This window comes from Chionomys nivalis, chromosome 9, assembly GCF_950005125.1.
Source record: "Chionomys nivalis chromosome 9, mChiNiv1.1, whole genome shotgun sequence".
Classification (NCBI taxonomy): Eukaryota; Metazoa; Chordata; class Mammalia; order Rodentia; family Cricetidae; genus Chionomys; species Chionomys nivalis.
The window spans coordinates 83,992,215-84,017,526 of NC_080094.1; the positions used below are offsets into that span (position 1 = coordinate 83,992,215).

At 40.6% G+C, this 25,312-nt stretch overlaps 1 protein-coding gene across 2 annotated transcripts in view; it reads right to left on the bottom strand.

Annotated features, from left to right (window-relative positions):
- The window catches only part of Nup160 (nucleoporin 160), a 61,102-nt gene extending 40,012 nt beyond the window's left edge, over positions 1-21,090 (bottom strand). For both annotated transcript variants that reach the window (XM_057781347.1, XM_057781349.1), the window contains exons 1-12: positions 20,977-21,090; positions 20,614-20,725; positions 15,970-16,180; positions 14,889-15,111; positions 13,457-13,535; positions 12,564-12,678; positions 11,264-11,422; positions 7,072-7,149; positions 6,354-6,451; positions 4,839-4,923; positions 1,826-1,894; positions 46-129 (exon numbers count right to left, since the gene is read on the bottom strand). In XM_057781347.1, coding sequence (XP_057637330.1) covers positions 46-129; positions 1,826-1,894; positions 4,839-4,923; positions 6,354-6,451; positions 7,072-7,149; positions 11,264-11,422; positions 12,564-12,678; positions 13,457-13,535; positions 14,889-15,111; positions 15,970-16,180; positions 20,614-20,725; positions 20,977-21,076 — 1,413 coding nt within the window. In that variant the 5' untranslated portion in view covers positions 21,077-21,090. The remainder of the gene's footprint in view (positions 1-45; positions 130-1,825; positions 1,895-4,838; positions 4,924-6,353; positions 6,452-7,071; positions 7,150-11,263; positions 11,423-12,563; positions 12,679-13,456; positions 13,536-14,888; positions 15,112-15,969; positions 16,181-20,613; positions 20,726-20,976) is intronic.
- Between the last annotated feature and the right edge of the window lie 4,222 nt (positions 21,091-25,312).

A 25,312-nucleotide genomic window follows, 5' to 3' on the forward strand; every position in this document is an offset into this window, starting at 1 on the left:
ATCAGACAGACAACATTGTTAATTCTACCCTTACCCACATCTCACCTCATTTTCAACAGCTAAAGTAATTTCTTTTTTAAGTTCACTCCATGAAAGATCCAAGTTTCTCTCAGTTCCCCTGCAGAAAATCTAAAGTTAAAAGAAATTATTTCAGAATACTATACAATATCCAAATTGAAGGAAGTCTCACCTAGAAGGCACTAAGGCAATATTCAATTGCACAGCAATATCAGGATTGCCAGGAGTTTCCTCCTCTTGCCCCTCCTCCTCTAATATTGCAAAATCAATTCCTAACAGAATAGCAATTGAAGTTTAATCCAGAATAATCTTTAGAAATCTATGAGTTTGAAAGAATCATAATGATGATTAAAAAAAAATCAATTAAAATAAAAATAACTAGCCTGACAGTAGTGGTGCACACCTTTAATCCCAGCACTTGGGAGGAAGAGGCAGGCGGATCTCTGTGAGTTTGAGTCCTTTACAAAGTGAGTCCCAGAACAGCCAGGGCTGTTACAGAGAAACCCTGTCTCAAAAAACCAAAACCAAAACAAAACAATCAAAATGACTATTGCCTATTTGGAAAGAAAGGTGTACGTGATGTTAAAGACCCACAGCCTAAGATTACATAGAAAATTTGACTAGTAATGATGGTGATCACTCTACTAGGAAAGATTCTTCTCACAGGAATTAATAAATGCATTAATTATGCTTTTGTATCTTAACTGTATACTGTATACTATGAGAAGTATTTTCACACACCTAATTATTATTGCCGGGTGTAGTGGTACATGCCTTTAAAGCCTAGCACTCAGAGGCACAGGCAGGCAAATCTCCGAGTTTGAGGCCAGCCTGGTCTACACAGGGAGTTGTAGGATAGTCAGGGCTCCACAAAGAAACCCTGTCTCGAAAAACTAACCAACCAAAAAAAAAAAATAAGCCCAAACAAAGCCAAACAAACAAACAAACAAAAAAAATCCACCAAACAAAACCAAACCCAAAACAATGAAGAAATGGTGAAGAGAAGAAACGAGACTATTTTATTCAGAAGTGATCATATCATTCTGTAGTTTTATCAGAGGGAATGTATCTACACTGAAGGAAAGCCAAGGGCCTGGAAACTGTCACTCTGTAATTCCAGCATTTCAGAGACTGAGGCAGGACGATCAGAGTTCAAGACCAACCTGGGCTACACAGTCAGATTGTCTTAAAACCCATAGAACCCTAGCTATTGGGAGGTGGAGGCAGAAGGATCAGAAGTTCAAAGTCTTCCTCAAAAACAACACCAACAAATTACAAGGAAAAACCATGTTTTGTAAAAATAAAACACACCTTTTAAGTCATGACTAAAAATAAAATGTAATTCTGAGGCAGTTTCACTATGCAATACAGACAGGCTGCCTCTCATTCATGATCCTCCTTTGTCTTGGGACTGTATATTCACCTGGCTTGAAGCTAAAATATTTTGAGTATTCTATACTTTGAACCTTGAACTTGAACACTCACTATACTAAAATAACGGTACAAACAACATATAATCAATTGTAACTAACCTAAAAACCAACCTTTAAATCTCTGTCAAGTCTGAAGATTATTATGGCAGTTTATGCCAGTTTCTTTTTACAACTGTGTTGACACACAATCTGGACTCTGACACGCTCCCTCAGTTACTGGGAAAATGTTTCCTGCTCCTACGTCTCAGTCACAAGTCTTATTTTGTGAAAATAATTTTAAAACAAATTACAATAGTATTTACAAGAGACTGTATGTACATATACTCAGGAACAGTTTTTTTAAGTATTAAAACATTAGCTATTTGCTTGCTTACCTGTAAAGCTTTAGATAAAGCTGCATTTATGAATCGTCCTGGTGTAAAAAGGCTCCGCAAATACATTTCCTATTAGAACATTAAAACAAAAGCTGTATCATTCTGAAAAAGATGAAACTGGGAAAAATACACAGCAAGTTGGTCACACTGACTCCGGTGTGTGAATCTCTACTATTATGAACTGTACTTGAGCAGCAAGCTGTACTGCAGTTACGTATTTTCAGCGTAAGTGAAGACTGCAATGCTTCTGGGGTCTCGATGATAGGCTATTCTGAATGGTATGCATTCTTAACAGCACTCTACTGGGTACACTGAGAAACAAGTTGTCAGCTGTCAATCTTAAACACAAAGGGTGGACCCAGACTGCTGCTGATGTGCATTGGTAAAAGAGCAGTTAAAAGTCCCATTTCCACAAGGACTCACACATAAAAGAAACTGACAATAGGTACTGTAAATAACAGAAAACTCTCACACAGGAATAGACTATAATAGAAAACTTCCATGCTGCCTCATTATTTTGATAAGGCTCATGAGCTAGATTTGCTTCTAAGCATCCTGATTGACCTTCATTACTGAGTTCTTTCTTCTGCTGAGCTGCTGTTTTTTTTATTTTTATGTGCATTGATGTTTTATCTGCATATATGTCTGTGTGAGGGTGCCAGATCCTTTGGAACTGGAATTACAGATGGTTGTAAGCTGCCATGTTAGTGCTAGGAACTGAACCCGGGTCCTCTGGAGGAGCAGACGTCTCTCCAGCCCATCTGTTGAGCTCTTTGATGAGTAATAATGAACACAATGGAACAAAAGCCTACTAATAGTTAGTATGAGACTTTGGCTTTAAACAAAACCCCAAACCCAGTATTTGTTAACTGAAATAATCAATAACCATTACTAATGAACTCTACGGATTAACATTTCAGATACTTAAAGTGGGGTTTCTGAAATGCAAATCTTCGTCATTTCAGTCCACAATCATTAAGCTCACTTAACACTAAGGCACCAACTAGAAACTTCTTTCATTTATCCTGAAGATATACCCTTCAAAACTGAGGACACTGGCCTATTATGTTTTATTGCTTTACCTTTTCAAATTTTCTTCATTGCATATTTTTTTTAAATATTTATTTATTATATATACAATATTCTGTCTGTGTGTATGTATGCAGGCCAGAAGAGGGCACCAGACCTCATTACAGATGGTTGTGAGCCACCTTGTGGTTGCCGGGAATTGAACTCAGGACCTTTGGAAGAGCAGGCAATGCTCTTAACCACTGAGCCATCTCTCCAGCCCATATTTTTATAAACTTAAAATCCCCTGATGTTGGGAATTGAACCCAGGTCTGGTGCATGTACTCGGTCAGTAAACTATACTCGTCAAAATTTATCTGAATTCCACAAAATATTTAAACAGCTACAAATACTAATTATTATAATTGATATTACATATCACTTATATGTATCATTATCATGCTACACTTCACAGGTGTGCATAATTACTACATGAATTAAAACGTTCGGAGATAGCCAGGCAGTGGTGGCGCACTTTAATCCCAGCACTTGGGAGGCAGAGGCAGGCGGATCTCTTTGAGTTCAAGGTCGGCCTGGTCTACAGACTGAGTTACAGGACAACCAAGGTGACAGAGACCCTGTCAAAACAACAACAAATAAACAAACAAACAAAGGTTTGGGGCTGGAGAGATGGCTCACTTTTTGCTCTTGTAGAGGACCCAGCTTTGGTTCCTAGTACCCACATAGCAGCTGACCAATTGTGGAATATTATTTTAAGATGCTTTACATCTTATATGCTGTGAAATATTTAATGATGCAAAGATGTGTTGCATTCTTCTACACTGCATTTGTTTAACTTTGTGAAGCTGTGTTAATCTGCCTGCCTGTAACAGCTGATTGGTCTAATAAAGAGCTGAATGACCAATAGCTAGGCAGTAGAGAGATAGGTGGGGCTGGCAGGCAGAGAGAATAAATTGAAGAGAGAAGAGAGGAGAGAAAGGAGAGGTGGACACCAGTGGCCAGCCACCCAGCCAGCCATGGAGTAAGAAGGAAAGAGAAGTATACAGAATAGAGAAAGGTAAAAGCCCAGAAGCAAAAGATTAAAGGGAAAAAGTTAAGAAAAGCTGGCTAGAAACAAGCCAAGCTAAGGCTGGGTGTTCATAAGTAAGAATAAGTCTCTGTGTATTTATTTGGGGGGTGGGGGGTGGGTCCCCAAAGAACAAAGAGTTTAAAAAAAAAAAAAACAACCAATCATCATCCATCCATACCTCTAGTTCAGGAATCTAGAACTCTGTGGGCACCACACCAGGCAAGCACAGGGTGCACATACACATAGACAAGCAAAATTCTCATATACATCAAATAAAATAATCTAAAGAAGAATATTAAAAATTCTGTCATTGAAATGGGTCAGGAGTTAACAATGTAAAGGCACTAGCCAGCAAACCTAATGATCTCAGTTAGAACACTGGGTCCCATATGATGGAAGGAGAGAAATGATTACAGACAGCTGTCTTCTGACCTCCCCATCTGCACTGGTGCATATGTGTCATGCTAGCCCAGAACACCCTCTTCTGGACAGTGAACACATTAGGAATTAACACACCACTCAGGCCAGGCAGCTAACCACACAGAATGTAGGCCCTATCAGGGGAAGAGGTACTATCTAAGAACAAAAACAGCAAGGAAGAAGCAGAATAAAGAGATGAAGTCCTGCTGGGCGGTGGTGGGGCACGCCTTTAATCCCACCACTCCACTCAGGAGGCCGAGGCAGGCCGATCTTTGTGAGTTCAAGGCCAGACTGGTTAACAAGAGCTAGTTCCAGGACAGGCTCCAAAGCTACAGGGAAACCCTGTCTCGAAAAACCAAGAGATGAAGTCCTGAAAGCACCATGCCAGCCCTGTCTGAAAGCAGACGCTGAACATCTCAACCACACAAGCCAGTGCACTTGCCTTCTCATTTCAGTCTGTTCAAATTAGCTGACAGTAACAGTTTACAAACTTACTCTGGGGTCTTGGTCATCTCTGATGACAATTTCTTCTTCTGGCAGAGGCTGCATAAAAACTGGATTCCACTGACCTGCAACATTGCTATAAGAAAAAAATCCAAAACTTTACCAAACCATAGCAATACACTTTGGCAGTATCTGAGTAGGGAAGGCCTCATCAGTGAACCCCTGTTCAATCAATACTTAATTCTGTTACTAAGTACAGTTCTTATGTGTTCTTACTATCTGTGTGTATGTGTGCATGAGCAGGTGCACAGATGTGTATGTCTTTGCGGAGGTCAGAGTTCAGTGTCAAATATATTTCTCAATTGTTCTCCATGTGTTTTAAGTTATTGATGATGATGATGTGGTGAAAGCATGTGCACTGGTGCCACGGTAGATACGCAGAGGTCAAAGGACCTTTCTAGTCTCCTCTCTTTCCATCAGGAGTTCTGGGATTGTGTGGCTCCCACAGCAAACACTTTATTTACCAAGATGCCTCACTAGCCCTGACCTTATTATTTTGAGACAGGGCTCCCAATGAATCCACAGTTCACCGATTTAGCTAGACTAAGCTGGCCATTAAGCTTTGCCTTACGAGTATGGGCTTGTAAGTGTGCACTGCTATGATTGGTTTGCTGTTTACAGGGGTGCTGAGGATCCAAACTCAGGTCTTCATGAATAAACAGCAGAAACTGCCAACTGAGCCATCTCTCTGCCCCAGTGTTCTATCTTAAACAGGCAACACCCTCAATTTAAAATCTGAAATATAAATCTAAAAATAGCTGATCTTTACTAGATTATTACTATATATGACACAAGGTACTGTTCTAAAAACTACTCCTGTATGCCCTACAATCTCCTTGAAGGATGTATTACATCTAATTTGTAGCTGAGGAAGTAAGAATCTCTCAATTCTCTTGCTTTCACGTACTCCAGGCTGGCCCTAAACTCACTCTGTAACTGAAGATGGTCTTTGATTTCTAGTCCTCCCGCCTCTCCTTCCAGAGTGCTGGGATTACAAGCGCACAAGTCTTGGAGGTGCTAGGAATTGAATGAAGCTAGGGCTTTGACTCTGAGGAAGACACAATATTCACTAAGTCACATTCTGAATCCTGAAGTTTATTTTCTCACGAGCAAAACAGTTTCCTGCTTAAGACAGTTCCAAAGAACCACACTAGTTCATTTTACCCCTGATCGTATCTTAAGGAAATTGAGAATAAATAGGAACTTCAGTGTCTTTGCTAAGTTGTGGGTGTAAGAAACATGGTATTAGCAGTAAGCTTCCATATTAGAAGTATTTGGGGTACATAACTAGTCCCCTAAGAAATATGGTATTTTATCTTAGCCCAACCCTACGTATATTTATTTGCTCTAAAATCAAAAGGTAAAAAACAAAAAAGGTGGCGCTTTAGAAACTTTTCAAGATCAGAATCCTTCAAATTAAATTACACAGTTCTAGACGAAAAAGTCTCATCTCAGTGTGGCTGTGCCTATGGTTAAGCAAGAAGACAAAAGTTAAATAGTCCATACTGTTCAAAGTTGATATATTTGACAATTGTTTGGTTCTCAGCATCATGCCACAGGGCCCAGATATCCGTTGAGGTTAAGGCAAAATCGACCAGTGTTTCCTAGAAATAAATGGGGGAAAATAAAAAAAGAGCAGGGACAAAGTTTGTTTTGACAATAGAGAAAAATATATAAAAGCACAACATGGCACATGAACTTGATAAATCCCAACTTAAACTTTTTGTTTCTATATGTGAAGAGGGGCCGGAGAGAGAGCTCTGGTTCAGAGTGCTGGTTGTTTTCCCAGAAGACTGTGGCTCAATTCCTAGTACCCACATGGTGGGCTTTCAACTGTCTATACATGAAATATTTTAAGGATATAATCTCCCCTCAAACCCCCCCCCCACTCAAACTGCCTGAGACAGGGTTTCTCTGTAGCTTTGGTGCCTGTCCTGGAACTCCCTCTGTAGACCAGGTTGGCCTTGAGCTGATGGAGATCTGCCTGCCTTTGCCTCCTGAGTGCTGGGATTAAAGGCGTGCGCCACCCCCCACCCCCAGTTTAAGACTATAATCTTACAAACAGTTAAAGCCTTTTGAGACAGTCTCACTGTGTTGCTATGCTGGTCTGGAATGCCTGTGTTCAAATGAGCCTCTAGCCTCAGACTCACAAGCAGCTATGATTTTGAGGTAGTCAACACTTTGTATTGTGCTTGTGTCAAATGTACAGGATGGTTCAACCTACCTGAGAAGTGAACAGTGAAGAAATGTGATCTAAACTATACCGATTATTCTCAGTGCTCACCAACTGGAAAACGCAGAACTGTTGAAACACAAGTTAATAGTTCATCACCCCATACAATCAACATGCTACTCTAAGAAAAGAATTCACAATTCTCCTACCTCTGGATGCTGCAAATACAGATAAATTTCCATCTTAACCATTTTCAAGTATGCAGTTTAAATACATCGATATTGCTGTGCTACCAGTATACAGGACTCTTTATCTTGCAAAACTGAAACTTTATCCCCATCAAACAACTGCCTTCTCAGTCCCTATCTGATGAAGAAAGGTCATTGGTTAAATAATAAAGAAACTGCCTAGGCCCATTTATAGGCCAGCCCTTAGGTGGGTGGAGTAAACAGACAGGATGCTGGGAGAAAAAAGCCGAGTAAGAGAGTCGCCATGATTCGCCCACCAGACACAGACGCAGGTTAAGATCTCCCTGGTAAGCCACCAGATCATGGTACTACACAGAATATTAGAAATGGGTTAGATCAATATGTAAGAGCTAGCCAATAAGAGGCTGAAACTAATGAGCCAGGCAGTGATTAAAAGAATACAGTTTCCGTGTAATTATTTCGGGGCATAAGCTAAGCCATGTGGGCGGCTGGGTGCCGGGGACGCAGACCCGCCGCTCATATTTCAACAGAGTGGCGCCCAACGTGCTAATATAAATAATTTACATTGGTGTGGATTTGAAGGTCAATTTTGTTATATGTATATGCATATTTCTAATCTTGATTAAGGTATTGTGATTGTATAGTTCATTTAAAAATGTAATGTATATAGGTTGTTAATGGATAATCATCAATAGTAATCAAGCTTGTAGTCATGTTAGTTAGATTTTCTAGATGTGCATAGATATATTTCAGTTAGATAGGCATTCTTCATATCTTTCAAAGACTGCAGAATATGGCATTAAATGTTTTAATAACTTAGGACTTTTCATGACAATGAGACACGTCTGCTCCTGGCAGCACCAATCTACTTCAAGAGGAAGATGGGCATCGAAGAGGCTCCTTATGGAGTTTAATAGCTATTTAGGTAAGAAACTGCTCTTGCCTGGACTGATGCATAAGCTGGACACAGAAAACCCGCAGAGAGAGGACTGCTAAACTTGCCTAAAGGTGAGACGGTCTTTCGGGGTTCCTGACTCATAAAAGAGTCTGCGAGACATTCTGTAGGACACAGCAAAAAGTGACTGAACTGTCTTTGAAATTTCCTGCTTGATGAAAATGTCTGCTGGATACTATGGGCCTGAAGGCTAAAGATGGATGCCCCAACGGTACAAAAGAACTTTGGGTGACTGTCTAGGCAGCGAGATGTCTCTGTCATTTCTAGAGTTTTGGATCTCTTGTTTGCTTAGGTAATATTATATCCTTCTGGAGTCTTTGATGGAGTTAAAAAATGGTTAGTTATAGTTATAGTTTTCCTTAGTAATGATAAAAGATAAAATAGATATAAATATTGTAACTGTAATTCTTGCTTGATAACTGTTTTGCTATATGTAATCTTACTATGTTAAAATGAAAGCTTTTTTTTGTTTAAACAGAAAAAGGGGAAATGATGAAGAAAGGTCATTGGTTAAATAATAAAGAAACTGCCTAGGCCCATTTATAGGCCAGCCCTTAGGTGGGTGGAGTAAACAGACAGGATGCTGGGAGAAAAAAGCTGAGTAAGAGAGTCGCCATGATTCGCCCACCAGACACAGCCGCAGGTTAAGATCTCCCTGGTAAGCCACCAGATCATGGTACTACACAGAATATTAGAAATGGGTTAGATCAATATGTAAGAGCTAGCCAATAAGAGGCTAAAACTAATGAGCCAGACAGTGATTAAAAGAATACAGTTTCCGTGTAATTATTTCGGGGCATAAGCTAAGCCATGTGGGCGGCTGGGTGCCGGGGACGCAGACCCGCCGCTCATATTTCAACACCTATCCTTTCTTCTACCTGCTGAGTCTACAGCTACTTTAGAAACTACTAATGTGAAACCCTAGGTTTGACCCCCAGTGCCAACGCACCCACACACTTCCTGTAAAATTAGAAGACAATTCAAGTTTACATGTTCTAATCCACCACCAGGATTAGGAATAGGACTCAGCTGCAGAGCATTTGCCTCATGTGCGCAAGAAAACAAAAATAATCTCACACTCAGACAACAACATCAATAACAAAACACTATTTCTAAAACTAAAACTTTCAAACAGAAACATGACATTTGATGGCCTGGAGAGGTGGCTCAGCATTTCAGAACATTTAGTGCTCTTGCAGAGGACCACGGATTTGGTTCCCAGGATTCACATGGTGGCTTACAATTGCCAATAACTCCAGGTCCAGGACGATCCAATGCCCTCTTTTAGCCTCCACAGGTTCCTGTAGTGCTCATACATATAAATTTAAAATATACAATATACAAAACATAAATATTATGTATAAATTATATGCTAAGTATACAAAAAAGCTTTTCTTAAATGACCGTTGAAGGCTAGGTTAACTCAGTGGTAGAGTCACTGCCTTAAGTGTGTAAGGTCTTGGGTTCAATCCCTTACACTAGAGGAAAAGATAAACAAAACTGAAGAAGTTAAAGCACAGTCAGGGAGAGGGAGAGGGAGGGGAGTGGTGTATGGGGAGTGGGGGGAGGGGGAGGGAAAAGGGAGGCAGGGAGGAGGCGGGAATTTTTAATTAAAAAAATTTAATTAAAAAAAAGAAATTAAAGCACAGGATACTTATGAATAGTGTTTTTTTTTTTTTTATGAATAGTATTTTTAACAATTCGGAGAATTCACTGTGCACTGACAATGTGATGACCTGTGCCTTAGGAAGGCAACTATTCACAGGACGACGAAAACATATTTTTTTATATTTATTTATTGTATGTGTGTCTGTGTGTCTGTGTACTGTTCTGTTTCTACCGCGTGAGCTCAGGTCTGGCAGCAAACACCTGTACCATCTTGTCACTGCCCACATCTAACCACTATTTTTTTTTTTAAAAAAAAAGTTTTTTTGAGACAGGATCTTTTGAAAAAAATTCATCAATTCATCACTGTGGTATCTGTTATAGTAAAATACATTTTATAATTTTTCTGCCATATTTCTATCATGCATATGCATACTAAGTAGCTCAAACAAAACAACAAAAATCCAGGAAATGCTGACTGAGTACAGAATTTCTCAAAAGACTTGTGAAAAAGAATGAATTTATCCCATTTTTTTTCCCCAAATTTTTCTTTTGAGACAGTCTTATGATATCCCTTAGCGTGGCCTCAAAACAACAACAATCTTGCTCCAGTCTTCTGAATATTGGGATTTAGACATGTACAGCAACACTAGGCCTATTTAAGTTCTCATCACATTTTACTCACTGACTCAGCATCTGTGTGTTTCACATGCGCTCCATCACTTGTGTGGTGGCCAGAGGAGAACTAAGGAGTTTCTCTTCCACCACATGCGTCTTGGGGATCTGACTCAGGTTGTCAGGCTCAAAGGCAAGCACCGTTACCCACTGAGCCATCTCATCAGTCCTGTTATGATAATTTCCACTGTGGGCAACAGGAGTCAGGGTCTCAGGGCCCAAACAGGGAGAGGATATAAAGCCCAACAAAGAACGTGAAGATTTATAAGCAGGACAGAAACCTAGCATGGGGAATCAGAGCCGCAATAAGCAAGGAAGACGCACCCTTTCTCTAGGAGGATGGCAGTAAGCCTTCCCAAGTGTTGCTCCTATTAGTACATCCACATATAAGGCGCAGCACTAGGCTAAACACAAATACCTAAAATGGTTATTTATTATTTGATTACACAATTACATACACCCTGTATGCCTCACAACAGCAGTGCCTGGTTGGTGAACAATAATATTTGAAAACATTAATTTCTCCATAATTACTTACTAACATTATATTCCTTTTCAGCAATTTCATTTTTTTTCACCTATATTTTCATATTTGTTTTCAAATTTGTTTAGTTTTGGTTAACTTTCCTTTAATTCTTACCACCCCTCCACAATTTTCTAATTCATATATGAGCACAAAACCCAATCACCCTTGAACAGCTCAGCATTTGACACAAAGCTTAAGTGGGCTCAATGAGCCTGACATTTCCCGCAAGTAATCCACAGAGAACGCCTTGACACATGCCTTATTTCTTCATACCTGTCCTCGTTTTGGGGCATGCATATATATTCCTAGGTAGAGCCCCATGGATGGTGAATATGCAAGTCGTAATTTATGTCCCGTTCCTGCAGTGAGTCGAAGGTCTTTGTTCACAGGGACATATTCCAGCATGTCAGCTACCATGAGGCACATTTGGTCCTGCCCAAGAGAAAGGTTAATAGGTGATGTTGTAGAACAGTGAGACTAGATACATCCCTTACCTTTAAAGAAAATCATTCTGAGAGGCCTGGCAGAGAGGCACATGCACACCTTTAATCGCAACACTCGGCAGGCAGAGGCAGGCAGATCTTTGTGAGTTCAAGCCAGCCAGGACTACCACACAAGTTCCAGGCCAGCTAGGGCTACAATGTGAAACCCTGCCTCAAAACAAAACAAAATTACCAGCCTTTTTTTGATCTTGAAAACTATCTTATCAACATGCATTTAAAAAAATGTTTTTAAAACTTTTATGTGTATGGATGTTTTGCCTCCATGTACATCTATGTACTACTTATGTCTCTGGTGCCTCTGGAGAGCAGGTGTCTGAACCCTGGAAATGGAGATACAGATAGTTGTAAATCACCATATAGGTGCTGGGAATTGAATCCCAACTCTATGGAAGAGCTGCCAGTACTGCTAACCAGTGTTAGCCAGGGCCATCTCTTCTGTCCTAGCATGGATTTTAGTAGCACAATTGTGGGGACTAAAACCACCCGTAACACCAGTTCCAGGGGATCTGACACCTCTTCTGATATCTGCAGGCACCAAGCATACATTAATCATACATATTGCAAATAAGCAAAACAGTAATGCACATAAAATACATCTAAAAAAGTATTTTGAAACGACTGTTGCCCTTAAGTAAAGACTTTATCTTTTTTAAAATTTATTTTTATTTTATATTTATTGGTGTTTTGCTTGCATGTGTGTCTGAGGGTGTCAGATCCCCTGGAACCAGAGTGCAGGCAGTTGTGAGCTGCCATATCGGTACTGGAAATTGAACCCAGGTCCCCTAGAAGAGCAGTCAGTGCTCGTAACTGCTAAGTCATCTCTCTAGCACTAAGACTATCTTCTACTGCCTTTTAAACTCTCATATAGGGCTCAAATTATCAAAGTAAAAAAATAAGAATAGGGAAATGTACAGAAAAGGATATTGATTCAAACTGTCAAGATCTGAAAGTATATCTAAATTTCTAAACCAAATGATCTATCATCTTTAAATGAGCAGTACGATAGATCTCAACTCTTCCACATGTCCCACTCATATTTTAACTTAGCCAACCATAAATGCAGTATTTACCTTATAGGACCACATCCGGAGTTTATGATCCTGACACAGGGCAAAAATGAAAGCATCGTGTTCAACACAGTGAACAGCAAGACTGAGGGCACGATCTGAAGGCCCCTGGTCACCCCTAAAAACAAGGACAGGTTTTAGATTTTTTAACTACTGCATATCACGAGAATTTGTGATTCAAGAGGTAAAATAAAACTATAATGGATATTCTTAGAAAGAACAAGAGTTTACATGATGGCATAAGACAAATACATTTCTATGTACATTATACCAATTATCATCATAAAATCAAGTAGGTTCTACTATTATAAAAAGCAACTAATTTCATATTGGTTTGGCCCAATAGTCAAAAACTTCCTTTTTCTGAGACAGAGTCTCATTATATAGCTCTGGCTAGCCTGGAACTCACAGAGATCTATCTGCCTTTGCCTCCTGAATACTAAGATTAAAGTCGTGCATGACCACATCAGGCTTATTAGGTCTTTTTTAAAAGTATATTTTTAAATTGTGTGTGTGTGTGTGTGTGAGAGAGAGAGAGAGAGAGAGAGAGAGAGAGAATGAACACCAGGGTTCATGTGTGAAGGTCAGTGGACAATGTAGTAGCTGGGTTTCTCCCCTCTACCATATGGGACCTGACATAAGACTTGTCACCTGCAGGAACACCTTGTGCACTTCACCTTAGCAGTCTAACTCAAATCTGGGTACAGCATGGAATTGGACATTGTGAAAACAGAGAAGTATGGTGTCAAAGTATAGGACTGCAAATAAGCAGACTCTGGAGTGCGGCTTTCCTCAGGCAGGACATCATGCTATGCACTCCTAAACTCAGCACAACAGAAGTAATAACACAAGGATTACAACCTGGCCCCTTTGATTTCCTGCAGGGCACAACTTACCTTATAGCTGTGGGCATCCAGCCTGTGAGCAATCGCTGCATCACTGAACTCTGTTTCAGTTCCACAACTGATGCTACCCCTGCAACGATACCCAAGGAACCTCCTGATTATAACTTAGAAAAACCCAAAGCCACAAACAGAATCAAGGAGGTCTTTATAATACATGACAGACTTCTACATTTTTATACTCACAAGGTTCTTAAATGTACTTTTCTATATATATCACACCTAAAATACTTTGAATTAGTACCAGATAATCTTTTTTATATTCTTAGGGAAAATGTCTTGCCATTTACAGATAGGAGTCTATTCTTCCAGTCAACAGAATCATTTCATATTTTCTTAATCACTGGGTCCCTTTCATGTAGCAGTAGTTCTAGGTGTTGGGAGATTTATTGGTAAACAAACAATTGCCCTGATGAAACTTTAACATTCTACTGCTGGAGGATGAGAGAAGTAGGAAGTTAAATTAATAGTGAAAAGGAAAGTAAGCATTGCTGGTATTGTGGAGGGAAGATGGCATTTTCAAAAGGTTGGTCAAGGAAGGCTTCATTGAGGAGACAGAATCATGAACTAAAAACAGTGGTGGGGAATTCCAAGTTAGGAATATGCCTCATGTCTTTAAGAAACTGCAAAGGCATATAGCTGGTATCGAGGGTGAGGGGAGAATGAAAAGGTGAGGTGAGAGACAGCACGGGGCACTCAATGTTAGCCAATGGAGACTGGGTTTATTCAGATCATTATCAACACTGCAGTAGCATGATTTTGTTTGCTAATGTATTTATCTGTATGGGTGTTTTGCCTGCACATGTACACACACACTACTTGCATGCCTGATGCCCTTGAAGTCCAGAAGAGGGCACTAGATCCCATGGAACTGAAGTTATGAGCTGGTATGTGAGTGCTTGAAATAGAACCCAGGTCCTTTGGAAGAGCAGCCAGTGTTTTAACTGTTGACCCATCTCTCTAGTCCCCTAACTAATGTTTAATGTATCAATCTCCCTGAGAAGTTCCTGAAATGGGAGGGCAGATCTGGACACATTTAGGACTTTAATCCAATATTGCAGGCAAAAAACAGTGGTGACTTCAAACAGGGATCAGTTGTCAATTTGGTCCCAAAATTCATTCTTTGTAAATACAATACTTTTCAGTATGAGGGCGGGAATAGTAATTTATGTCTACTGCTGAACTTCGAATAGGGACACACACACACACACCACACACACACAATCTGTTTTCCTATACCCAGCATTCCTTCTTCTAGTTCCTCATCCATTGAATAAATGCACAACAGCAGGGAGCAAACAAGCAACTATGAAAGCAGGAACAACACAGACTTAACCCTTGCACTGACAATGGATGGGACTGAATGTCTGTTTTAATCTCACCACTGATGATGAAAGATAAATTCATGCTCCATTCCCATCCTTACCAGGTATGTCATAAGGAGGTAGTTTAAGAACAAAGATGCCACCAGCAGCAGATGGTAAAGCAAAAAGAGCCTCCCCATCACTGCTAAGCCAGGCTGCAGAGGTGGTAGAATTTGAGGACAGTCCAGGTACTGTTGGAATTAACTGATAGTTGCAAGGATCTCTGAAATCAACTTTTCCAATGTCAGTAAATACTGACTGCATCTGACTTTCAGTTACCAGCTCCTGTAATGAAAAAGAATCTGTTTTGAAATAAGCTGAATTTTGTTTAGTTCCTCTCAATTACTAAGAATATTTATTTAAAAAGATGTTGATGGGTTGGAAGGATGGCTCAGTGGTTAAGAGCACCTGTGGCTAAGAGCACCTGTGACTCATACACATAAAAACAAATCTCAAAAAAAAAAAAAAATGTTGAGCATGAGATAAAAGCTTTCTCCCTTCCCTGCCAGCCAGGCTGTCACTATGTGGCCCAGGTTGGCTATGAACTTCTGTACAGCTGAGATTGCGCTGAGACTTGAAATCCTCTAGCTCGGCCTCCCTGTTTCTGGAATTATAAGTGTATAAGAAAACTAGTTTATCAACTTAAAATGTCTGAACCTTTTTTATTTTTTATTTTTGGTTTTTCTGTAACTTTGGAGCCTGTTCTAGAACTAGGTCTTAAACTTAGAGATCTGCCTTCCTCTATCTCCTGAGTGCTGGGATTAAAGGCATGCACCACCACTGCCCGGCTAAAATGTCTGATCTTTATGTTGTTGAGACAGGGTTTTATGAAGCCCAAATTAGCCTTGAACTCCATGATGACCCTGAACTTGTGACCTTTCTGTTTCCATCTCCTAAGTAGTGGGATTACAGGCACAAATTCAATTTCTGAGGATGGAACCCAGGGCTTTGTTCATGTGAGGCCAGCACTCTATGACCGAATACCATCCCCAAGTTTAATTATTTCAAACCATAACTATAAAGTATGCTCAGTTAACAAGGAGTCCAATTTTTTTCCATTTCAAAGACTATCATGCTAGTCCTAAATCTGTGATAGCTAGCATAATATGGAAAATAAGTTATTGCACATAACAATCAACTTACACTTCTGTACATACGGGAAGGGTGTGGTAAAATTAACCTGTGCACTGTCTGATTGGTTAATATCAAGATTATCACATGATTCTGAGTTTCAGAGACATGAACCCCACTGGGTAAGAGGATGCAGTTTTGGAATTTTAGGCGAACTGCATTATTCAACAAATTTATGTCCAGTGATTCCTCCACCAGCTCCAATGTATCCCCAGAAGTCTTCCTGTTTAAAAAGAGAGAGAGATTAATTAAAATTTTTTTTCTCAATGACTGCTGCACTAAAATGCATGATAATCGTGTCTAAATGAACATCGTGTCTAAATGAACTCTCCAAATTTGAAAAGGATTAGACAATCCAATTTGGATCCCTTTTCTTCTCTCCTTCTCTCTCCTTCTCTCCAGGGTCTCTCTACATAGCCCTGCCATGAAACTCACTTCATAGACCAGGCTGGCCTCAAACTCACAGAGATCTCCCTGCCTCTGTCTCCTGACAGCTGGGATTAAAGGAGTGCACCATGTCTGGTTTAGACAACTTTTTCATTTAAGAACATATTATATAGACTTATAAAACACAACAGAACAACAAAATCTAAATCTCATTATGGTAATATTAAATATACATCCATTTCCTTAGCCCCTACTTAAGATAAATTCTGCTGTATAAAAATTAATCCCACCCATAGAGGAATGAGGTATCCACACACACTATAGCACCAAACAAATAATAAGCACATTTTCCTTATCTATTACTTTTTAACATATTAAAAAATAGCAATTTTATGAGTTTTGCTCTTGTTTTATAAGGGTCAGTATTTAATATTTATTTATTTGTTTTTTTCGAGACATGGTTTTTCTGTAGCTTTGGAGTCTGTCCTAGAACTAGCTCTTATAGACCAGGCTGGTCTCGAACTCACAGAGATCCGCTCGCCTCTGCCTCTTGAGTGCTGGGATTAAAGGCGTGCACTGCCACTGCCCAGTTAGTATTTAATATTTTTAAAAATATAAAATTAACTGCATGTTGAGCCTACCAAGGTTTGTTTCTACACCATTATGCCAGTCCAACTACCTATTATTCTTCAAAGAGAGTTTCTGAATAAATGGCAATAAACACTTTAAGTATAGAGGTAACTGTCATGTGTATTTGGCTATCTGCAGACTTAGGAAACTATTTGAATCAGAGCTGACATTCAATAAACACTGTCTGATAAGATACAAATGCAGATGGAAGCAACATGTGGCAGTGGGAAGAGGGGGGCTTTATTCAAATCCATATCATAACACAGGAGCCACCCCTACTAATCACCCCTACTGCCTGTGCTGTCATTTGTACCCATCACAGATGTTGCCACTTTACCTAATTCTGCAAGGTATTTCTTACCTTTGCCTTCTAAGTACTTATCATTTTAAAACATCTGTAGCACATACTCACTGGTCTATGTCAACATGTATGATGCTAGTTTGGATTGTGAATGTCTCCCAAAGTCTTATGTGTTAAAGGTTAGTTTTCAAGGCACTACTGAGATATGGTAGGACCTTTTAAGGGCGAGGCCATAGGACCAAAGGCAAGAATAGATCAATTCTGGACCAGAACCTCTAAAACTGTGAACTAAAATAAACCATTCTCCTCAGATTCCAGTTAGTTGCCTCTGCAAATTCATAGGTTCTACGCCCACAAATTCAACTAACTACAAATTGAAAACCAAACCAAACCTGTGTTTGTATCTCTATTCTCTTTTCAACATCCCTCTATGCAGCACAATAATTATTTACATAGTATTAACATCATATAAAGCACTGAAAGTGGGCTAGAGTGAACTGAAGTATGTGTGGCCACACAGATCACCTGCGAATACTGTGCTGTTTAACAGCATGGGGACTGTTTGCAGACTGAGGTGTCTGAAGAGAGAGGTGCTGGAACCGGTCCTTAAATATAGAAGGACAATGGCTCTTTGCCTTTATCCTTACCCTTAGTCTCCCCACCCCCCGGTTTTTTTCATTCCTTTTCTTGAGCTATATATTTTTCTCTGCTCCCCTCCCCTTCTACCCTCTCCCATGATCCCCATGCTCCCAATTTACTCAGGAAATCTTGTCCTTTTCTACTTTAGGGCCCTTTTCTTAGCAGTACCAGGTTATACTTAAGTGACTGCCAAAGGTTTCTCCTTTATCTTGTGATTACACTGACTTCAGTGATTAAATGAGCAACAATTGACTAAATTTAAATTTAAATTATAGCACGTATACACGCACACACACAAACACACACGCGCGCGCGCGCGCGCGCGCACACACACACAAATCAACCAACTTAGTCTTCCTTAAATTTCAGCCCTTAGTTTTATCCCACTGCTCCTTTCAGATAAATATATTCTTTTATTAAAATTGTTCTGACTAGTGCTTACAATAGCACATACCTTTAATCGTGGCACTCTGGAGATAGAGGCAGACAGATCTTTGTAAATTAGAGGCCTGTTTGGCTACATAGTGAGTTCCATACCAGCTGGGAATACAGTGCAACCTTGTCTCCACCTACCAACTCCTCACACACACAAAAAGTTAACAGTGTGGGGGCTCTAAGGATGGCTCAGTGATTAAGAACACCTGTTGTTCTTTCAGAAGATCCAGGTTTGATCCCCAGCACTCACAACCAGCCCTAACTCCAGTTCCAGGAACCCAGACGACCTCTTCTGGTCTCCAAGGGCACCATGTATGTATGTGATGCACGTAAGTGCACGCAGGCAAAACACTCATACACATACTTTCTAAATCTAAAAAAATTATTTTCAATGTTTTATTCACAAAGTATTTTTGAACTTTATCATTTAAAATAAATTTTTTTCATTTTCCTTCTCCAATTTTCACTTCTTTCAAGCGGCTCTCTGCAGCTTTCTTTATTATAACTTGTTACCTTGTTACCTTGGCAGGAGAAATGCCACCTAGAGGTTTCTCACCTTGACTCCTTTTACTGAAGCTCAGCTCTTGCTCTTAGGGCTGCCATCTTTGGTACATGTACATTGTGGTGTTAATTTTGACTCAGCTGACTGATTTTACCCACAATAGAGCAAAGAAAAAAAAATGCTATGAATGAATCCAAACTTTTCTATTCTTAGAGTAAAAGTTCTAAAAATCTACTCATCTTTGCTGAGGGACAGATGACCTAGCAGAAAATAACTTAAAGCAGAGTACAAAAAGACACCAAGAGGTGGACTGGAGAGATGGCTGAGCAGTTAAGAGCACTGGCTGCTCTTCCACAGGACCTGGCTGCAATGTCCAGCACCCACACTGCAGCTCACAACTGCAATCTATAACTCCATTTCAGGGGTCTGACACCCTCATACAGACATGCAAGAAAAACACCAATGCACAAAAAATAAAAATAAATAAAAGAATGATAACACATAATTATTCAAATAGATATATTTGGGGTAGGTGTGGCCTTGTTGGAGGAGGTGTGTCACTCAGGGTGGGCTGATCCAGATGTAGGACTCTGCGCTACCTCTTTAACATCACATCTGCCTGCATGCCACCATGCTTCCTACCATAATGACAATGAACTAAATCTCCGAACCTGAAAGCAAGCCCCAAATAAATGCTTTCCTTTATAAAAGTTGACATGGTCATGGCGTCTCTTCACAGTAACAGAAACCCTAACAGCCTGGAAGTGGTGGTGCACGCCTTTAATCCCAGCACTCGAGGGGCAGAGGCAGGCGGATCTCTGTGAAGCTACAGAGAAACCCTGTCTCGAAAAAACAAACAAACAAATAAACAAAAAACCCTAACTAAGACACATCCATACTTAAACAAGGCCAGACCCATGGTAGGATATAAGAAGATTCATGCAAGGTACAGAAGTCTAAGCTCCTATCACCTTACCTACCACCCTATCCACATACTTGCCTCCAAAACCAAGTCTCTTTCAGTTAAAACACTGATCTCGGCTTTCCCGGGTACCTTCTTCCTGTATCCATCCTCCTTTTCTTTCAGTCTTTCTTTGATATTCAGATTCTTTGTTCCCTGGCCTCTCCTCTAACTCAGCTCTCAAGTTTTGTCCATTTCCCTCCATGGTCCAACTCTTTGCCCACACCTAGCTAATTTTTTTGATTGTTTGGATATAACTGTGACTTTCTACCCTCCCTCCTGGTCAATAACACCTGATTGTCCCATTAGCTTTCTGGGGCAAGCATGAAAATCTGTGTTTATATACCTATATCATTAGTTTAGCGTTGCTTTTTGTGTGTGAAACTGACACAACAAAAGTGATAGCTACTATACTTCTGTCCTTACATAGCTACTATACTTCTGTCCTTACATAGCTACTATACTTCTGTCCTTACATAGCTACAATATTTTTGCACCATTTCCCGGTACTCAGCACCATTTATGACGTGTACAAGTTCAATCTCATCGGCAGAAGCAGCATCAAAGACTATATTGACACTATAAATATATGTCTAAAATGGGTCTTCAATGTTGTATCTCCTTTGTTTTTAAACTGCTAGCAGAATAACTCTCCTAGAACCAATTATGACATGAACTGAAGGCAGTGATTCTCTTTTCCTATGTGCAGATTACTGCTGGACGTAATAATTTGGAACAGGCACGAATATTCATACATCAGACAACCCTACTTTCCAGGGGTTTGGGGAACGCAGCACTCACCAATGAATGAACCTGTTTCTGGTGACGGAGAACAACTTGCCACTTTCCACATAATAGAAGCCTCCCGCGCTCTCGCTGTATTTCACGGCTCCAAACGCAGCACTGGCAGTCCCTGCAAAATGAATGCGGTCGGCTCGCACACGTGCTTCTCTGGGGATGTCAGGCACTGAGGAGTGCTGAGGAAACAGAGTGCATGGGACTGACAGTGCATACAACAGGACGTGGGAAAAGGAGAAAGAAGTCAGGCTGTGAGGCACTGGCTTTGGGCATGTGGACTTGGACAAACCAGGGAGGAGGCCAAAGTCGTACTTGACGAGCCCGAAGGGAAGCAATGGTTCCCATTCCCCCAAGCTCTTTCCGTACCGACGACGCGGGCTGTAAATTCACGAAAGTGCCTGGGCCTTTCGCGTTCAGCTCCGATCAGCTCCACGAAGCTCCGTTCCAGGGATCCCGCCGCCGCCATCTTCCCGCCGTCGCCGCGAGGCCCGACGGGACAGGGGTGGGTCGCGTCGCTGTCGTCACTTCCGGGAATGTGGCGCAAAACTAGAGTCACGGCGGGTCTGAGTGGCTGAGAACCGCGAGTCTGACTGTCACCCGCGAGTTTTCATCACGAGAATGAGACTAGGAGGAAGACGCCTCGGCCTGCGGTCTCCTGGGAGCCGCCGGCGGCGGCGACAGAGGCAGCGCCTTTCCCGGCGGCCTCGAGCAGGGGCGGGGCTGTGTGTGTTTCCATTTTGAAAAGCTGGCGCGGGCGCCGGGGAAGAGCCCTAAGGGGCCTTGTGTCCTAAACCTGGGCCACCTCCCCCCTCGGTCTGATTGCGTAGAAATTGTCACCCAGCCTCTTCCACGTTCAGAAAAACGGAAGAAAAGTGAATGGAAGGGGGACCTTTTGTGTTGGAATTTTTACGAGACTTTTCTTTTTTTTTTTTAATTTTAACACATCCTCATATATATACATATTTTGGGATAGCTCCTTTTCCAGCCCAGATTAGCTTCAAATTCTGATCCTCCTGTCTCGTCTCCTGAATGCTAGGGTTTCAGGCTCATGCCACCGTGACCGACACGAGTCTGATGTGTTGAATTAAACATTAAAACGGCAGCCTCCTGAGATGATCAAAATGCCACTCAATTTGCAAACGTGCAAATAATTGTGTGTCTGGTTTTTTTTTTTGTTGTTGTTGTTGTTTGTTTTCGAGACAGGGTTTCTCTGTGGCTTTGGAGCCTGTCCTGGAACTAGCTCTGTAGACCAGGCTGGCCTCGAACTCACAGAGATCTGCCTGCCTCTGCCTCCATAGTGCTGGGATTAAAGGCGTGCACCACCACTGCCCAGCCAAATAATTTGTTTTGTTTTGTTTTGTTTTGTTTTTCTTCCCTGGGACCTCTAAGCTCTCTTGAGGTTGAGACAAGTGTGTTGCTCATTCAAAGCCATCTAGGGCTACAGTGAGTTTTTTTTTTTTTTTTTTTTGTCTGTGAATGAACGAGTAAATAAAAACTATCTAAATCCAGATTTACAGCTTAACATGTTCCTTGGCAACTTCACCAGAACCCTAACAGTGGGCTGTTCCAGAGCTCTGCCCCAGCAACCACATCTCCCTTGACCGTTTTACTGCCTGAATGAACATGTTTGAGATTGTAACTGCCCACACCTTTCTCAACCTTCCTTTCAGTTTACTCTGAAAATCCAAGTATCCGGGCTTGTGTGGGCAGCAGCTTTGGGAAGTTAGATCAGGAGTTCTCTAGGTCACTTTCCAATCTGTGTCAAGACAGCCTAAGGCTGTCTGAAACCCTGGCCCAAATCAAACAAAAATCAGTCAAATGTGATGGTCCCCCTCTTTAATCCAGGTACTTGGGAGGCTGAAGCAGGTGAATTTGTAAATTCCTGGACAGCCAGTGCTATATAGAGACCCTGTCTCAAAAAACAAACAAACAAAAAAGGTGACTAGGGAGAGGCATAGCAGCTTGCTATTTAAACATGAGAATCCAAGCTTGGATCCCCAACTGTCCCTGATTATAGAGAGACACCCTTTCTACATCTATTTTAGGTCACCTGATGAACATTTTAGCAATTCTTGTTTGTATCTTTAACTTTTCCATTTTTACCAATTTATTCCTCTAAACATACAAACGTGTCATTTCTCTTCACCATAAACAAGCCCTTATTTGACTCACCTTCCTCAGTCTCTCCCTTACCACCTCCCCCAATACAAACATGGTTTCTGTTGCCCCGGCTAGGCTAGTCTCCAACTTAGTAGTAGCTGATCTTGAACTTCTGACCGTCCTGTTTCCACCTGTAAGTGCTGAAATTACAGGTCTGTGTTCTACAGCCAGCTATGCAGTGCTAGAGACTGAACCCAGGGTTTGGTGTGCACTTCACAAGCACCCTACCATTGAACTAGCGACATCCTCAGCCCTTTTATTCTAGCGCTGTCTCGCTCTCTCCCTCTTTCCTCTCTCTTTCTTCCTCCCTGTCTCCTACCTCTCTTTGTTTTTGAAACAGTCTCTTATGTATCCCAGGTTGGCCTCATACTGCTATATAGTTTGGATGGGTTGGGATAACAGGGAGAGTAGTGTGAGCTTACTCACATTAATAATAACAGTGAGTAATAGTGAGATGAACTATTATTGATAGACAATTTACATTGGTATAGATTCTTGTATATTGATACACATTCAAATTGTATTTGTTATGTTAAATATGCTCCTATTTCTGTTTACAATATTTATACACCTATGCAAAGTTATTTTGTCATATTATATGCATGCATGTTTCTACCTCTGCTGTGGGACAATGGTCTTATACCCTGGAAAGATTTGTCAGTTGTATTGCTTTAATAAAATGCTGATTGGCCAGTAGCTAGGCAGGAAGTAGAGGCAGGGCAATGAGAACAAGAGAATTCTAGGAAGAGGAAAGGTGTAATCTGCAGTTGTCATCCAGACACAGAGGACACAAGATGTGACTGCCTTTCTGACAAAAGGTACCAAGCCATGTGGCTAACACAGATAAGAATTATGGGCTAATATGTTATAAGAGTTAATAAGAAGCCTGAGTTAATAGGCCACACAGTTTAAGACTAATGTAGACGTCTGTGTGTTTCTTTGAGAAGGAATGACTGCGGGACTGAGCAGGACAGAAACCTCTGTCAACATACCTCTGCTTAAGACATTTTGTATATTGATACAATTTTAGGATATATTTATCATATTGCACTATACATTTTTACCTCTAATCAAGATACTTGTACATTGTTTACATTTTGAGGTCATTGCCCTCATTTGCTGCACATTTGTTTAAAGATTGTTTAATATTCTAATATGAAGTCTTAGTCTTTATAGCTATAGGTATTAAGAATCAAAAGTTCAGTAGTCATTCATGTTTATCATACTCATAGTTAGACTAATCAGGTTCTTTAGATCCATAGAGATTGTATTCTGCATAGACAGGTAATCTTCAACACTTCAAAGAACTGTAGAATATGGCATATAAATAACTTAGGATTCTATTGATGTGACACACGGTTGATTCTGGCAACACCGATCTATTCCCAAGAGAATATTGGGCATTGAAGACACTCCACTTGGAGCTTGTTTTCTTCTTAACAAAACCAGCCTTTGGGCAAAGAACTGCCCCTGCCTTGACCACTGACAAAATGGATGGTGTTCAGACTGGACAAGTAGGATACAAGAAAAAAGAATGCCAAACCTTGCCAAGACAGGATCAGATGGTTTTTCAAATTTTTCTGCCTCTGAAAATGGTCTGTCAGTTACTCTAGGCCTTAGCCAAAGTTGATTGCCCCAATGTTGTAAATGAGACATTGGGTGATTGCTCAGATAGCCAGTTGTCTCTGTCATTTTTACATCTTTTGGAAGTTGCTTGGTTGCTCTTCCTGTTTACTCAAGTAATATTATTTTCCTTCTCAGGTCTTTGATGGGGTTGGAGACTAGATAGTTGTAGTTACTTTCCTCTCATGACTTAGCCAAGCCATTTTTAAAAAAATTTTATTTATTTATTATTTATTAGTTTATTATGTATTCAGTGTTGTGCCTGCATGTATATCTCTGCAGGCCAGAAGAGGGCACCAGATCAGATGGTTGTGAGCCACCATGTGGTTGCTGGGAATTGAACTCAGGACCTCTGGAAGAACAGCCAGTGCTCTTAACCTCTGAGCCATCTCTCCAGCCCAGCCAAGCCATTTTTAATATAAGACTTATACTCCTTAGGATAGAATAATTATTGAAACATTCAGGCATATTTCTTGTTTGATATTGCTTATGCTAGTTGTAATTTTAATTTATATATATATATATATATTTTTTTTTTACCTCTTCTTTTTCCTGGACAATGCTTGATATTTGTTCTTATAGTATATAGTTTTGTATTAGGCTTAGAACTCTCCTACTTAGACAAAAGGGGGAGGTGCTGTGGGAGCTCCTTCAGTCAATAGCCTTTAAGATACCAGCCCATTTTGGGTGTGTTCTCATGCACTATAAATGCAGATGAAAAGTGTGTGTGGGCCTCTTGGCTGCTGGATTTGGTTCGAGTTCCCAGTGCAGGCAGAGGACTGTGGATCACTCCTCTTTCTGTGAGTTTTTACCCAAATAAATAAGTCTTTGCTATGCTCCATCCCAGGCTAATGCGGAACTCTTTGCTATGCTCCATTCCAGGCTAATGCGGAACTCTTTTGTATGCCAACAGTAGTTG